The sequence below is a fragment of the Dufourea novaeangliae genome, unplaced genomic scaffold (genome assembly GCF_001272555.1).
Source record: "Dufourea novaeangliae isolate 0120121106 unplaced genomic scaffold, ASM127255v1 scaffold248, whole genome shotgun sequence".
NCBI lineage: Eukaryota > Metazoa > Arthropoda > Insecta > Hymenoptera > Halictidae > Dufourea > Dufourea novaeangliae.
The window spans coordinates 1,670,824-1,688,672 of record NW_015374156.1 but is presented as its reverse complement, the minus strand read 5'-3'; the positions used below and the strand labels follow the sequence as shown (position 1 = coordinate 1,688,672).

Below are 17,849 nucleotides of genomic sequence, written 5' to 3'. Positions count from 1 at the left end.
TTATTCTGTAATTTGTGTATTTTCAACGTTCTCTCGTCGAACGTTGTTTTTTTCTTCTCCTTTTTACTCGCCTCGTTTTACACCGTTCTTCGCATCGCAATAATGTACAAACTTACAAATCGGAGTCGGGAGGAAATTCGGTTTACAAAAGGGGTTTCGGGAGGAAGGAGAATTACGCTAATTAATCGGACCACTTGGCAATTACACCTGTACACGACGATAGAAACACGCACGGGAGCTCGATAATAGCTGCGATATGTGTCATCATTCTGTTAACCATGTAACAAGATACTATATAACGTTTATCGATCATCGCCCGAGCCGCTTTAATTAGACAATTTGATCCCAGAACACATGGTAATAGTTTCTTTTTTTTTTTTTATAAACGTACAATTTATTTATAATTTCCATACGAATTTTATGTATAAATTTACAGATACCGTGGCTTGCGTCCTTTTTTTTTTTTTTTGGTTTCCGTGGATCCTACCAACTATCCTAGCCCTTTTTTTCCGTTCCATCGTGCTTTTAGAGCATCGACGTGAAATCGTACGCGTGAACCCTTACCGTTCAAATATTAATCCGAAGACTTGCTGAAAGGAGGTAACAAAGTAAATTTTCTTTGGCGCTTGTGACTGGAAGAGAAAATTAGCGAACACCGAACGCTGCGATTCGAAAGTATCGTAGGCTCTGTAAGAGAAGACTAGTGGAAGCGAAATTCAAGTTTTCACTCTGATTAAACCCCTGACACGTTTGCCAAATGATTGCTTCATCTTGTACCTACGAATATATAAACAGTATGGTCATAGTAGACAGTGTAATCTTCATTAACTGAAAAATATATTAGTTTAGGCACAATTTAAAATAACAAATACAGATACTTGTCGTCAAGGGACTAATTGAGAAAACTATGAAGTGGTGGTCTCTTTCTTGTATTCCCTCAAAAATCTTTGAATGTTCCATCTGTATCAATCGAAAATTTCGAAGGTTGCATCCGTTTCTGATTAGATAATAATCATATTTTTACGGCTCGATCACGTCTTGTAATAGGTCTATCATCCGTCAAGAATAGTAAACGAGACAAACCGAGAGTGAGAGAGACAGAGTTCTAACGAGGTGCTTATAGGACAGTTCTCAAAGTTTCAAAGCTGTGTTGACATTAATTCGAATATATTGGTGAAATTCATCCGATAAGGTGACACTAAATCGGGCGTTATTTAAACTAATTTAAAGTATATTTAGAATAATATACGACTTTTCATATTTGGTTGATGCGGAATTGATATCGATTTTCGATAGCGTAGTACCTACACATCTAACTTTTAAATTCTTGTAAATGCAATTTGAAACTAATCGATTTTTGTAAATTTCTGCCCCACTGTCGTTAGAACATCCTCTCTAGCTCTTTGGGGCCAAATTCATATTACAAAATTAAGACCTCACAGTATAAAATTAATTAAATTTTATAAAACAAAATTGATTCTAGAACTAGAAGACATTGAAAGTTCGAGATTATCGAGGGATTACTTTGACTATCTTTGGCTTTGAAACGTACGCATTGACAACCTCGCCGCGAAGAACTATCAGATTAACGTATCAGAAAGAATTAAGTTCAACTGATTCCATTTCCACTTAATATTAACCCTTTGCAATTGACATACTCTATAACTCTAAAAACCGACAGTTACTACCCTACTGTATAACAAGATATAAATAAAAGCATGAAACACATTAAATACATATTGAAAATATGAATAGCGTAATGATTTTCTAAGACAATAATCAAGTACAAAGGGTTAACAATACAATCAGACGTAAATTTGTACTCGTTGCGTTTACAACATCTCTCTAAACAACTTTTACCATAAAAAACAATTTATTCTTCAACGTGGAAATGAAAATAAATTAATCTGACCGTAGCGAATTTGTCAATGAGATTATAACTAAGAATCAAGTATCATCAACGATTAAAGCTTGCAGCAGGAGCTTACATAAATAATTAACGATAGTATTTTACACACTTCGTGAGAGCACACTGGCCACATTGTGACTTGGGATAAGAACGTGATAAATTAACGATAGTAAACAAGAAGAAGACGAATCGAAGGTAAGCAAGTCGGAAAGGGTTAAAGAAGCTCTTCATTCTCGTCCGAGACACCGTACATCTGGGGCCGGCGTTGCTGAAGCTGTTGATCCCGTTGCCTCTGCGCTTGCTGCTTCTGAAGTAACGCGATGCTGGCAGCTTTGTAGTTGATCGGCCCGTATGATCGGTAGTCCACGTCGGCGTAGTCGAGATCCGAAAATTCCGGCTTGAAGGGCTGCGTAAACAAAACATTACAACGGACACCTTAGTCTACCTTCGATTATACAACAGAGGCGGGGTTGCGCGCGTTTTCGTTCGCGCAGAATTCAAGGCGGACTACTTGCGTTTATGAACCGGAACGTTTCAGTGATGACGATTGTCAAGTTCAATCTAGCAATGACTAAAGACAGAAAGCATTCTTCGTTAGACTGTTTCGTGCAGATTCGTTTTACACGAGGCACCCTCGAATGCATGAATTGAAATTATTCGACGGAAGCTGTGGACTTTTTAAATTGATGTAATTGTTAGGTTATGCTTGTAAATGTTTCGGAAGAATCGAATATGTATCGGGGATGATTGAAATATTGCATATTGGACGACGCTTATTTAAGCTATTTGGTCTTAGATGCTTATTTAATTTCTTTGGACTTGAAGATACAAAACCGCGGTGATAATGTATAGTAAATCATCGATGAGTGTTCGAAGGTTCCTCAGCACTGAATATTCAGACGTCATTCCCACCACTGGGGAGGGGGTCTTTGTGGAACCAGTCAAGTATTTAATGGTGGGCATGCCATCTGAATACTCAGAGTCGACAAGCTTTCGAACACTCATCGATGATTTACTGTATTCGGTTGGCCATCGAGTAATGTCGGACTTCTACAGTAGATCATGTATTTTTTTTATTTCGATACAAAGCTGTGTTCCTGATTAATAAAATATATACATATGTTCAAAATTGACACTTCAACGCGTTGTTTAAAAAAAATTATTATGGTTAGGTCAAATTCTCTTGAATTAATATTGTTTAGAAAATGAGTGACGAGATGTACTTTGGAAAGGTTGCACTTTTTTATTCTCAGAAAACAGAAATCGCGGCACAAACAATAAAAAGGATTTCTTATGCGCATGCTGATAATGCTGCAAACGAACGGAAATAAAAAAGCATAATTGCTCAAAAGTACACCTCATCACACGTTTTCAAAATAAGATGAATGCAAGAAAATATAACGTAATCGTAGTGCCTTTTTTTTATACGACGTGTTTGTCAGAATATGAGTATGTTAATTACAGAATATGTATATGTTTTATTAGTTGGAATCAATGAAACATTATTTACGGTAGAAATTCGACATTACTTTTTGGTGAGTCCAATAATTTGAAAGATTTCATTCATGTCGAAGTATTGAGATTAATAATGAATTATTGACTCCTGGCGTGTACTGTCGAACTGAAATAATATCAAGATAGAGATCATATTATCATCTTGAAGGTTCAAGTCGAATTGCCTGGCTGAGACAATTAAAATTATTACAGACTTCAAGTGCAAGCCTTATTATGCTGCAGAGTTATTCAGATACTTTTTCAACACTAAAGCTGTCAGCAGCAGATAGTGACCATTCGTACCGTGAATACCAGTGACACTGTATTTGAAACCTCTTAGAAATGAAATTAATTCACTGTGTCAGATAAAAAGTAGAGAAAGTAAAATTACTAATTATGTACATTATTAAAATTAAATAAAATTCAATTAAAAATATTTTCACCTGTTATAAACACTCTTTTGGTAATAACTACATACTACTTACATGGATACTTCAGGACATTATAGCTTAAAAGATTGCAATTCTTAAAAATCAATAATAAATTGTCAATTAAAATCCTAAGATTTGGCAGTTGCGTCAGTTTCTTTTCTATATTCAAAATATGTCTTCACTATTGATTTTGCAACGTTTTATCTATTTTACTACTATTTGTTTGTATTATTGTATTATGACACCCACGAAATGTGACGCCAAAAACATGGAAACAACCGACGTGTAACAGGGCTCAACGGATTTTTTTGCTGTTGCAATAGCTGCGCTACTATGAATTGCCTAAGGAATCTATTCTCAACGTTAGTATATCGGTGCCGATTGTTTTTTTTTGCTCGTTTTAGCGCGCTCGGGGCCAGCTTAAGCTACCGATTAAAGGTAGCACGGACAGTAGCTTCTGCTCGAGCTTTCACGTATAAATACGGGCCTGTATCGAGTCGGATTAATTCGATGCAACGTAAATGTAATTCTATTTGCCGTTGTATACGACCGAATCCATAAATTACCGCCACACTATATATGTATCAAAGAACATTCGAGATTTATAATTCCTCGTAATTGAATAAACCTACGTATCTGATCAGTATAGATTAACAAAGAAATTCTTGTGAAATGGAATTGAGAAGTAAGCTCATAAAATACGTTTGTTTATGTTTACACTAGTAAAAAATAACACATTTATGTTCTAACATGTATATATATCGGTTTAGCTCGTTACTTTATTACAGTTGTATTTAGACCCTTCTGTTATTTACTACTTTTGATATGTTTTTTCCTTCTTTTCTATGAACTACACTAGTTTTCAAAGCTATTGACAACTGATAAATTATATTTTCTTCTATACGAATAGACATCTCTAAAAATTAAATCAAACAATTGCTGTTCTTGACAATTCGTGACCTTGATTTTTTCAAGGTCAATGCATCTTTTTTTAATGTCATCATTTTATAGGTCGCTGAATCTGTCCTACCGTCAACGTAAAACCAACAACGTGATATTTAAAAAGGATGCATTGACCTTGAAAAAAATCTCGGTAACCTTGATATCTCAAAAGAACAAGATATAAAAAAATCAAATTGTATTCATCCGATGTGTCCCTTAAAATGCTATATAATTAATTCAAATGTTTTCTGATACAACTAATAGTTATTTTAGATAGTTCTTATTGATTCATCCTGTATATCATGAAACGATGCAGCATGATCAATTGTTACTAGATACATTGTTACCTAACAGTAACATCCTTCACGTCTTAGAGGGATCTCAGGCGGTTGATTGGCGGACGTTGCTCGTCGATGGAGCGGTCTCGGCCATAATTCTAACTCTGGCATGCACAATTAAACACAGGAAAAGCGATATCGTTATTTGAGCGGTAAATCAACGGGTTTCTAACCGGCCGGTTCTAAACTTTCATTGCTCGGGTGGTAGGTGTCGGGACGAGTTTATTGTTCGACGAATAAACCGTGTTACTGCCGGTAGAATTTTAATGGCCAATCACGCGGACGTCGTTCGTTAGCGAACACGATAACGGGAATCACTGCTTTGTTCATTACTGATACTTCGCAAGTGTCATACGGAGCCGTTCCAAAACGAAATTTAGTGGTCTGTTGTCGGTGTTACATCACCGTTCCCCGACTCTTTCATGCGTCCGGTATGTACGTCGATGAAAAAGAAATAATTTCACCGGAAACACGCTTTTACGAGCCTTACATTCGCCGCTGCTGTTACGTACGGCAATATAACATTGTTTTCCGTGATGCACGTTTGTATGTGTCGGTATATTAGTCGTGGAATTACGTTCAACTATTTGGTTGCCGTACGTGTAATGTCAGTCGTAGGTGTTCCCGGTTGTTTATGGCAGCCATATTGTGTGTTATGAAAGTTATAATTAGGACACGAGATTCAGTCTGGACGATCCAAAATTGATTCCTTTTTTTGCGAGTAATAATGAAATCTTCCTTTATAAATTTGTTTATATCATTCCAAAGTTTATGATTTGTATGAAATTAAGCATATTTTTTTTTGATTGGTTTGGATTTCCGCAGCGGACATATTGTGTACGATTCAGCACGCATGCATTCGTGCTTACAATCAGTAGAAACAACAAGTAATGGACAGACACGTTAGCCGTGTCCTATACAAAAGCAGGTGTATCCAACAAATCTTCAAAGTCATTTGTCTCGGAAACAAAGCTCAATTTGCAATAACTTTGTTTCAACTTTCGTCATATTATTTCATGGACACTCATTCTGCTACCAAGGATTTTTTTTTGTTGGAACTATTCAGCAATTTTTAATGAATTTCCGATCTCCTGAAGTCAATATAAATCAAACGGTTACCTTTTGAAATGAACCCTGTGTGGAAACAATGTTTAATATCGAGAAATTACCAGGCATGCCTTAGTTGACACAATAATTGTTCAGATCAATGATTATCTTAAATAATATTCCAGTCTTTTTAATTTATCTACGGGAAATTAAAGTTTGAAAATAGAACTTTTGTAGACGGAATTTCATACATTGCAACATAATACAGTATTTTCTTTATAAATGTTAAAAGTTTGGATCTTCTTTGTAACAGTTATTGAATCAGTCGATGAATTTCGAACGTCATAAATTTTGTCCTGAGCCTCGGCAGTTGTATTTTGTCGACACCGACAGTCACAGAAAAGGAAAGAGAGAGCCGTGAGAGGTTTAAATGCCCGCGTATCGGCGAGACAAGGCTGATGCAAGGATACAACTTTTTTTATTGTAGGTTGTCTGTTAATGGAAATTTTATTGTCATATAGGTGAGATTTTTCTGATTAAAATGATTCAAAACGCGACATAATTTGGATTATTCTTATTCCAAGGTTGTACCTTATGTTAATTTTCACCAACAAAACACTAAAAATAGAAAAGTTTCATCGTTCTATTAGCGTTGTCTTGCTGATATGCAGGCTTTTAATGTTTTTTGAACTCCCAACGTGTTACGTTATACGTTTGACTGGTTCCATAATAAACCATTAACTCTTATGGAATAAATCAAGCCTACTGCTTATCGAGAAAATACTGTAATGCGTTTAATTCTTCCACTAAATACCTGATCCGATCGAAATGTGACAGATATTTGTTGCTTTGTATAGAAATCATGGAACGATACCAATTAATTATTCACATTAGTGTGCTTACTAGAAGATGTTAGTTATGTTTCAAATTTAACTCAAATATAATAAATATTATACTTATACGTTGCTGACATACGAAATTTTGTACATTTAAATTTTTTATACGTTTGAATTATTGTTACAAGTCAAAAATAAGCATTTGTGCATCGTGACTTTCTATTTATTTGTCTTCCATTTGTTTTTTCAAGGATTGAGCGTTTTTTTAACGGTATATTATACATTATTTATTTACTATATCAGGTAATTGAAACTACTATGTTTAAGTGTAAAGGATTAAAAATTACGACACCGAAAGCCGTTTTTACAAATTGAGCTTTGTGATCTATGTATGTGTTGGTACATGTATTGGATTTGATCGCCATACTAACAGACATATCTAAGCAATACGACGTAATTCATAGAATACAATGTACCTACAAGGCATGCCGGACGCCAAAATGTCCTAGAAAATGTACGTATCGCTCTTTGCCTGCTGACCCTCCTACGAACAAACATTTAGATACAATTGATATGTACACCAGCAAGAACACGACTTTCATTATTCAATTTCCATGTCTTTTAAATACGATTTTTGCAGATTCGTTCTGTTCCAATTGCATGTACGTTTCAACCTATTTTATAATAATCTATTAATGAAACATATTTTGCTACATAAATGCATGGTTTTAAATTTTAATTATAAATAATTGAAGCTTTTAATAGAAACGATTAGGCTTTTAATTGTATATTTTAATAATATATTCGTGATTTCGTAGTGCCCTGGAAAAATGTTCATAACTGCGTTAACTAAAATAATCTATCTATGGTTACTAACTTTGTTATCGATCATATAATATTTGTACTAAATACTAATAGTTTCACCATCTTAGAAACATTTCACGAGAAAAGATTAAGTAAAATTAACTTTTCATTGTAGGAGTATACGCTCATACATGAATGCGACAGTATGAAATATCTAATGCAATTCCTGTAATATAAATTCTTTCTGAATATGTTACGAGATACTTCACTATTCCTATTTTACACCTTTTACATCTTGCATTGTTGCATGTTCCAATTTAATACCTCTTACATTTTTCATTACCTGTCCCTAGAATACTTACCAATAATACGTGGTCACCAGTAAAGCAAATAAAAAACGTACAAATGTAAAATCATTTAATCGTAATCATTGAAAGTATAAAATTCATAAAACAACAGACAACAGCAGGCGTGAAAATAAATTTCAAAAGCAATAAAACAAACGAAAAATGCAGACAAATGCATACGAACAGAATATGCAATTTTTAGCAAACCATAAAATTAAACAATAAAATAACGAAACACAATTTTTTTATTTTTCCTACCTGCGTTTGTATTGCAAACTGAAGATTGAAACCGAAACGTATTTACCATCAGTAATGGTTATTATAGTTTTTACCTTAAAGTCGTACCTGAATTTATAACATTTTATTGATATCTTTCTTCAAATGTTAGGGTATTTTTTCAAAGCACACTGTAAGCTGTCGTTAATTTTTAAAATACCCTGCCAATGCCTGCGCATGTCTAGAATGGTAATCTTTGAGAATGAAATAAACTAGTTATAAGTCAAGTACGTCAGCTTTAAAAATCAAGTTTCTAAATTGAGGTAACTAGAGTACACTTTTATTACGATCATGTTTTAAGAATTCGGACAGGCGTCCGTAACTTAGAAATGTTTAATACAATATTCCTCTTTCAGAAAGAAGGACGTTCAGTCCCATCAAGAAGGTCAGACCGTAAAAGAATTGTAACCAGCACAACTGAAATGAAAGAAAACGTCTCGGTTTTTGTTCGTTAAAGTATAATGAACTTCGGATTTTCACCCGGAAGGCATTAACCCTCGTTCAGTCGACGCGATCGTACTTTCAATGTATCAATAATAAGTACACTATAAACTGTATGAAATGCATGAAATGTACGTACACACTCGATTCTGTATATAAAAGTAATATATTATGCACATTATATATATGATATTCGGCTGCTGGTGTCACAAATTTTAGGGGGTGCTTTTACATGTCTAAATAAAATGAAAAACAAGAATGACGAAATTGTGTTAGAGGCTTCATTTTCAAATTATTAACAATCAAAATCAGAAACGCCTGAAACCAGACAATTTGCGTACAAGCGGTAAGTATAGGGCACGACAGTACCGACACTCATACTGGTGTCGCGTAAGAAAAATATACCTTTACCTCGTAGCTAAAAAAGTGATTTATACCACTTTTACATAAGCCCGAACTGTCTTCTTGCGACACTTCATAAAAATGTACACGTGAATCGTGGCACGATATTATACTTGGTGATACCACAGCACACTCAAAGAATAAACACTAAATAAACTGACTGAAACTAAACTAAAATTCAACGTAATAAATTAAACTAATACTATTAAAAAACGTAGATGTTCTTCTTCGAGAGCTATTTCGTGCTGACCAGATGTGTTCGCGTTGACGACTGCCACTAAACTAAGGAACCGTTCCTCCAATCCCACGCAAAGGACAGGAAGGTAATAAAAATGTGTAAACAGTATAACAAAAGAGGTATTTGCTAGAATGACCTGCATAGGTTGGGATCGTAGCAACGGGATTGTACCTGGGATTGCAGTAAAGCAAAGGTAGATATCACTTGTTTGGCTAATTGTAAGAAGTGAATGTGTATTTTTCTTCAAGCGACGCCAGTGTATGTGCCAAAGCTGTTGTGCCCTACGCTCACCGTTTGTACACAGATTGCCTGCGCTCAGGCGTTTCTAACCAAAACCAATGATCGTTAATAACTCGGAAACGAAGCATCCAACACAATTTCGTCATATTTGATTTTCGTTTTATTCTATCATATAGAATCACCCCTTAAACTTTCTCACACCAGCAACCGAACACTCTCTACTATTACTAAAACAACGAATCAAATCTACATGTTTTTCAAGTAAATGTTACTTTTTCGTGTATTAGAAATATACGATGAAATTTAAGACTTCAAAAGCTAGGTCTACAGTATTTCGGAATAAAAATTTGGATCGCTATTGTCCCTATACCAGCTCCTCTACGTCATCCGTCAGAACGTCCTCTATTCAAGGGTTAATGCGTTCGCCTATATCCCCGACGGGAAGAGACATACACGCTTAAGAATTTTTGTAAAGTTAATCCTCTGCATACTATCCGGATTACCCGACCTCTTTAATACCGACCACTCCATCAAGATCGTCGGACACGGCCGACAACGATTTACAGGCCGCGGGCGCGAAGTTCTTGTCGTTTCTACTGACCTTTCAGACATCGATCTCCTGACCGACGTCTCGGAAGTGCAGCTCGGCGTACTGCATTATCGTGGGCGCGGACGGCGATCGTCCGTCACCGAGACTCGTGGACAGTCTTTTCGATTTGTTCCGGTTCTTCGTGTCTCCGGTGTCCGCGTAATGCGTGCTCTCGCCGGGGCCGCCGCGGTTCGACTGTCGTTCCCAGATCTGTTGCCGGGAGCTTGGATTTAGCCTGTGGTATTCGGTCGGACACTCCGCGATGTCGTCTTCGTAGTAATGGGGATACGAGATTTTATACGTCTCGGGTATACCGAGCTCCTGGACCTGGTGGAAGCTCGTCTCACAGGCGGGCGTCCCGCCGGTGAACGGTTCCGTTCTCCTCCCGTCCCCCCGTCTTTGTTTCTGCTTACGCTCTCCCCTCTTGTGCTTTCTGTACTTCTGGCCCCGTTCGTTCACCCGATTAGCGTGGCGACGGGGCTGCCTCGCGTCGTGATTCGTGTAGTTCTGTTGCTGGTGCTCCTCGTCCGGATGCACCGCGGACAGGTGATTGACGGTCTCGTGATGCGGCAGGGTGGACGGACGATTGTTCGCGTGAACGAAGGAGTTTTGCAAGGGGCTAACTATCGAGGAATGGTAGAGGCTGCGCGTTAGTGGCAGTGTTAGTTGGCTCGAACTGTTGCTCGGTAACGGGTAGCTGTACTGCTGCATTTCCTGCCGGTGCTGCTGTTGATAATGTTCTTTGTAGTTGTATAGGCTGTCGGTCTGCAACAGGCATGGTTAGTCGTTGGAAGTTCAGCCTCGGAGGGAGGGATGGGAGGGGGGAGTTAAGGGGAACGGATTAACGTTAGTGCCGATACAAATCGTGAACATGGAGGAGGTGAAATATAGTATCTCGAGACCTTTTGTTTCGAACTCTAATGGAGATCGAAAGTTCTAATAGAATATAAAAAAAGCAACTGATATGTGAATTTGGGTATAAGATTTGACGATGGTGGGAATCTTCTGAAATGAGACTCCTCTGGTATGTCAATCAGTTCGATTTGATTGTTAGTTAAAACAGGTGTACACGCTGTCTTTGTATTTACAATTGTAATAAAAATATAGTTAGAAGTATATACTTTGGAAAAGAATGGCCTTCTTATTTATTTGTTTTAGAAATCCTTAATGTACTACAAACTACAATATATACCATATATGTATGTAATAGCTAGAAATTGTTAGTGATATTTTTATTGTTTCCTGTAAAGAAACATATTAACGATCTTCGCATTTGGGAATATTCTTAATACCGTTTGTAATATTATGAATTAAAATTGTTGTCGATTTAGGGTTCATGGGAAGTTAGGAGTCTTGGAATAAAGACTAAACGGTACTAAGAGCAATATATTTCTTATATACGTAATTCTTTGGATGAAAATTATCTGTTAGACATACCAGACAAGCTTTCTCTCTAATCACCTAGTAAAATAATGGAGGTAGTTCATTTAACCTCTACCCGATATTGAATTACAAAAAATGATGAAAACAATATAATTAAACAATGAAAAATGAATTAAACATCGATCCAAAGAAAAAACATAAAAATACCTGTATATGAAAAATAAAAGATTCGATATCTTCTAATTTATAAATATCCGTTTATCTTAAAACCTGTTTTTCTTATTTTTGGAAATAAACAAATACACCGTTAACAGCTTGTAAACTTCTATCCCAGTAAATTCATAAAAAAAAAGAAAGTAACTGTCGAAACAATTGTAAATACATATATACGCTTCCAAGTTTTACGAACTAACACGAGCAAAGATCTTTTTGTAATTTTTTTTCGACAATGAGTGCCTTTGATTTGTGCACACGAAAGGTATTGCAGCTGCCCCTCAGTAAAGGGCAATATCGTGCTGTGCTTTTAGAGACATCGAAATAATATTTTACCTCCTTTATGGATTAGGTTCAAAAAGCTCACCGTTAAGCGTGTGTGTGTAAATGTGTCTGTGATGGTGGTTGTGTGAGTGAGAACTTACTTGATGCGCGGCCGACATACACAAGGACGGTCGCTACATAGGTGGCCAGATCCAGCTTAGCAGGGAAAATATGATTTCCGATTATAATTCGGCTTCCAGTAACTCTACCTCCTATTTGCTCGAAGCTGTTGTTTTATATCTATTGCGGACACGTAAATCGTACTCATGCAGTAGGTGCGATGCTAATTATTACATTGGTGCTTAAAGGATAGGATTCACTTCGTATGCTCAGTCTTCGTTACTGCTGCATTATTTTTATACACATACTCCTCTTACGAGTAATTCGGTATCATTTGTATCTCCAAAGAAATCAGTTCTTGCTTCATAAAAACGTTTTTAATTATAATTATTTTTTATACCACAAACAAATTTCTAACGATGTACGTAGACACGATAGCATTTATGTGTCACCTATGTCATTTGCTTTCTTCCGAGAAATTATCATACTACCCAGATTCTATTTTTACGAAAAATCATAAGGCTAGTATCCTTTGGTACATCAAATGTTTTTTTTTAACATTTAAGTACATCAGAAAATAATAATAAACTATAGATTTTGATATATTCCTCACAGTTTTTTGTATCTTTTTGATAAATTGTGGTACAATATGTATCCATTGCATTTATTTCGAAGCTGTTCTGTTTCGTACTGATAAGATAATACATAACACAGATGTGAAAATTGAAAATGAAGACTGCAAGTGTTGATATGTTAAATACGTAAATAGTATTCCTTTACTGGAAATGCAAGAAACAGATACATGTCTCCATCAATCATACTAATTATTGGATACGTTTTTTTTAGATATAAATATTTTTTGAAATTCATTGATATTTACTTTACTTATCGAAAACATTAATTACATTGTTATTGGAATACCGTTCTAAAAGTAATCTTGTAAGTCAAAAAGTTGATTTTTATTATATTATATTCCGCTATGAAATTAATAAGTTAGTTTACTTGCAGTCTGCTGACATAGAAGATGCTGGAAATACTTTCGATCACAATTTAATGTTATTTAAATAGCATATTAAATTATTCTACCATTTTCTTCTTTCGAAACGCATCTTGGCTAAGGAACTTTGAATTTCGCCTCAGATTGTATTTCATCCAGAGGATATTGAATTCGCTTTCGAAGCGTATCCTTTGACCAAGAGCTTTCGAATTCTCTTTTGAATCTGATTTTAATTATTCGTGGTGTACTGAGTTTTGAACATACATTTTCCACGGAAGAAAATAAACTAATCGATAAAGTCGTTTCTTTTTCGAAAAGATAAAGATGTAACTTCCGCAGTATTTTGTTCATAAAATTCAAAAGAAGACTGAGACATAGCTCTTCAGAAGAACATAATAAAAATATCTCTAAAGACAGTCTAAATTGTTTCGTGACACATTACTATATCTGATTCAAAGTGTGTGTCGTATATTTGGATTTACCAGACGTGTACATTTCTAAGAACATATTCTTGAAACATCGTCGGAAGACGTAGTTTCCACGAATAGATTAAATCAACAATTAACGATAAAACGTTTAAACATGACTAACTGCGAATTACATATTGCGTGTATCTTCTAATTAGTACATATGTCAGTAAACGTCTACTGTTGCAATCTATTACTTTAATTAGATCTATTACTTTAATCTTACTAATTTTTTTTTTTATCTAAACAATTAAACGCATTGCACTTTGATTTCTTAAAACATTCAAGACATATTCCACGCTTTTTCAATATATCCCCATTCACGCATTCTGTTTTCAACTGTTACCTCTATCCTCAAGAAGGCAATAAATCAGTCGATTTAACGATCTCTCGTGTTGGAACGTCCATAAGTAGCCATATCCATCCATCTATCCCCGTAACAGAAGAAACCGGAACAGAAAGAAGAGGGACACGATCGAGCAAGGACGATTTAACTACTCGATCACTTAACCCCGATCGATCCAGATCCGGCTATCGTTCACGCAAGAACCGAACGGTTTCTTTGGGCCAGTACCAGTAGCAGCAGCAACGTTCTCGAGCATCGAATGCGGGTACTTACTACCGAAGAACATGAGTAGTCGACAAACCTTTGTCTTAGGCAACGAAGAAGCGTTTTTTGGCGGAAAAACAGGAGGTGGGACATTTTGATAAGTGTGTTTCGAGGGATCGGTTTTCCGGCATTTCCTCGGCGCTGGAACAGGCGGCGTCGCCGCGATCTTGGTTGCCGCTGGTTCCGTCTGGCACGACGGCATCGATTGATGACTCGTCAACGAAGGTGTGTCCGATCTAACGATCGTCGTTAATGTGTTCGTGCTGCCGTTCTTGTGCGGACACTTGTATATCGGGATAGCGTAAAGCTGATACTTCCTGTTGTGCGCGTTCTCGTGACGACGGCAAAGACGCAGCGAGTAGAACTGCGACCGTTTGTGCTTCCTACGACGCGGTTTCAGGCTGTTGTATCGCGGCACAGGCGAGTTACCCCTTGGCATGTTGTAGTCGCTATAGTGGGGACCTAGATGGCTCCTGGTCGATTCGTAGCCGGAACTACCGTCGCAGACCGATGTCGTTCTGCTCAGCGACCGTAAGCCGCACGGCGTAGGCGGAACGGAATGATGCAACGTGCCATGCAAAGCCGAAACTCGGGCAAACATAGGGGATACCAACTAAAACAAAAGACAACCGGCGGCTACTTATCTCTAGCCACGACTCTTTGCACTCCAATTTCGACTGGAATCACTGCACTGGGCCTCGTTGCTTCACCGAAGACCTTTCGTGGATGGTCTATTCATTTGTTTTACATTTTATATTAAGCAATTAACGCGTTGACTGCCACAGTGAAAAAGGCCGTACGTAGCCAGACACACTTTATTTCGTTTTTTAAGTCATACATTGTGGAAAATATTTGTGGTTAGTTAATAGAGGCTGTAGGTTTTGTTGTAAATTATACTGTGATATTAATTTCATGCAAACATTTTGTAACAGTGTTTAAATAATCCAGACACTTTTCAATGTACGTGTCACCTATATTTGGGTGACGTGGCAGTCAAAGTGTTAAAGGATATTTGCTTTGAGTATGTCTAGAAATGTTTCTTTGCAAGGTTTTTACTGGAACGAGTTTTATGTTCTATGAATTTTGGGGTCTGTTTTTTGTCTTTAATTTTTTGGCGTTTTTGTAGGTGGCGTATGTTTACGTAACATTAGAACTACCGGCGTTGAATGTACGCTAAACTAAATTGTATAATATATTGATATGTAAATATGTATAATTGATATAGTATAATCTAAACTCCACAATAAATTAAATGTCAACATAAGCTCGATAAAAGCACCTTTATGACTTTTGTGACTTTAAAATAAGAAATTTGAGATCCGTAATTCTGACGGGTTTGGTTGTTCTAGTGTTAGTATCAATTGATGCGAAAGTTAATTGTAGACATAACAGAATTATGCAATTGTGTGGAAGAATAAAAGAAACAGTTTTGAAATATTTTTAATTCAAGAAGAATAAAGTCTTAAGAGTGTTTGTGAAAAGATTCAAGATTTTAAACTATGTTTGTGTGAGAGTATCGATTATTTGCAAAAGAAGGGACTTTTTAAAGATTTTGAGAATAATTGGAGTGCAGGTGAATAAAACTGATTAAATTGTTCAGTGCATAGATACATTATAATTATATTTTCTCTATATTCTCAAATGTAGACAAAAGTTATAGTAGATTTCAGCAATTACGTTCCAATGATTTCTTGCGATCAATGTTTGCGAAATTTTAGTTACTGAGGATTACACATTTGAATGGGTTTACTTAATTAAATGTATTTGCATATCGATTAGCTGTATTTTGCTTCTAACGCGAATGTTTACCATGCGTATTTACGATATTCCAAATCAAAGAGAATACAAACATTACAATTATTGTTAGAAGTACAGTAAAATTTGGATTATCAGAACAATGCGACTTGCAGTGAATAATGAAAGTATTTTAACGATATCCACATCTACACTGTAATATACTTTTATTAACTTTATTTCATTAAATTAGTATATACTTAATATACATATATCTGCTAATAGTGTACAATTTTCTTTAGTCTGAGTATTTTACTGTTCGAATACTTCCTTTTTGAAGTAACCATTTCAGTTGTTCTGACACTATATCTGCTAATAGTGTACAATTTTCTTTAGTCTGAGTATTTTACTGTTCGAATACTTCCATTACTCATTTATGGTAAAAAGTACATTTACTAAAGAAGGCTGTGCCAAAAGAAATGTTGAATAATGAAAAATAAATTTTTGAAGTAACCATTTCAGTTGTTCTGACATGTTCGGTACTTTAGAAACAGTTATTAGATTGTATGCATTATGTATTGCTTTAACAAAAATATTAGCACAGTAAAATAAAAATATAGCAAAGTACTGGAATCTTTTTTTAATATTGTATATATATTTAAATGTTGAGAAACATTTATTGTTTGAATATCCGAAGATAGTGTTGGTAGACTAGTTAGGGTAATTGAAGATCTACTGTATACTTTTGTTTCGTTAGACGTACATATTTAATGATAATCAGCAAACAAAACTCTAGAAAAGAAGAATGCACGTGCAGAGTTGATGCTATTATTACTTTCCACTGTTTCAAGGCATTTCCGCATTCTATCTTAGATAACACGTACAGGATTTAAAGTTTCTTCGTGGAAAGTACTAGAAGTTTACATTCTGATGCATCGAATTACATAAATCGCCGCAACTTTAAATGAAACGTTCGCGTATAGCGAATATCGCTAGCGTGCTATTAATCTCGACGTTGGAACTTACTGTAACGTTTGCACTGAACAATTTGGTAGTTTCGTGAAAACCGTTTCCTAACTGCAGCCAGTTCTTCGATACACAGATAGTACTATCGTTTTTTAACACATTCACTGCCACAGTGAAAAAAGCCATACGTAGCCAGACGCGTTTTATTTCGTTTTTTACGTCATAAGTCATTGAAAATATATGCGTTTATTTAATAGAGGCTGTTGGTCATGTTTTAAATTATACTGCGATATTAATTTCACGCAAAAATGTTGTATCAGTATTTAAATAATTCAGCCTCTTTGTGAAATGTACGAGCCACCCATGTTGGGTGGCGTGGCAGTCAAAGTGTTAAAGGAAATACGCGTTAATTGATAACTAGACTGCGGATTTTATGCATTTATAGCATAAAGGAATATGTGAAATGCAATAGAAGATAGAACTTACATTAGGTTTAATATATTTCTCATTTTATTCTTAACGCAAGAAACTCTTCAAGAGGCAAAAGAAGTTTTTTGTTTTTAATTCTGCCTTTATAAATTTCTATATAAAATTTTATTTTGCATAAAGATCCGCAGCCTACTGATGACCTTTGAACGAAAATGGTTTCAAGAAGTAACGATGAAGTTAATGCGTAACTCTCGCAGATTCGTTAAGAAGTAGAAAAATCTGAGTTTCACTTTATGGTACCTAAACACACGAAAAATAAAATCTCTTTTGTG

General features: G+C 35.7%; 1 protein-coding gene across 1 annotated transcript in view; it reads right to left on the bottom strand.

The window, feature by feature from the left end:
- Window positions 1-2,123: 2,123 nt before the first annotated feature.
- Window positions 2,124-17,849, bottom strand: part of LOC107191913 (hemicentin-1) — a 423,923-nt gene continuing 408,197 nt past the window's right edge. The window contains exon 17 of the mRNA XM_015581060.1: window positions 2,124-2,315. Within this exon, the coding sequence (XP_015436546.1) occupies window positions 2,124-2,315 (192 nt within the window). The remainder of the gene's footprint in view (window positions 2,316-17,849) is intronic.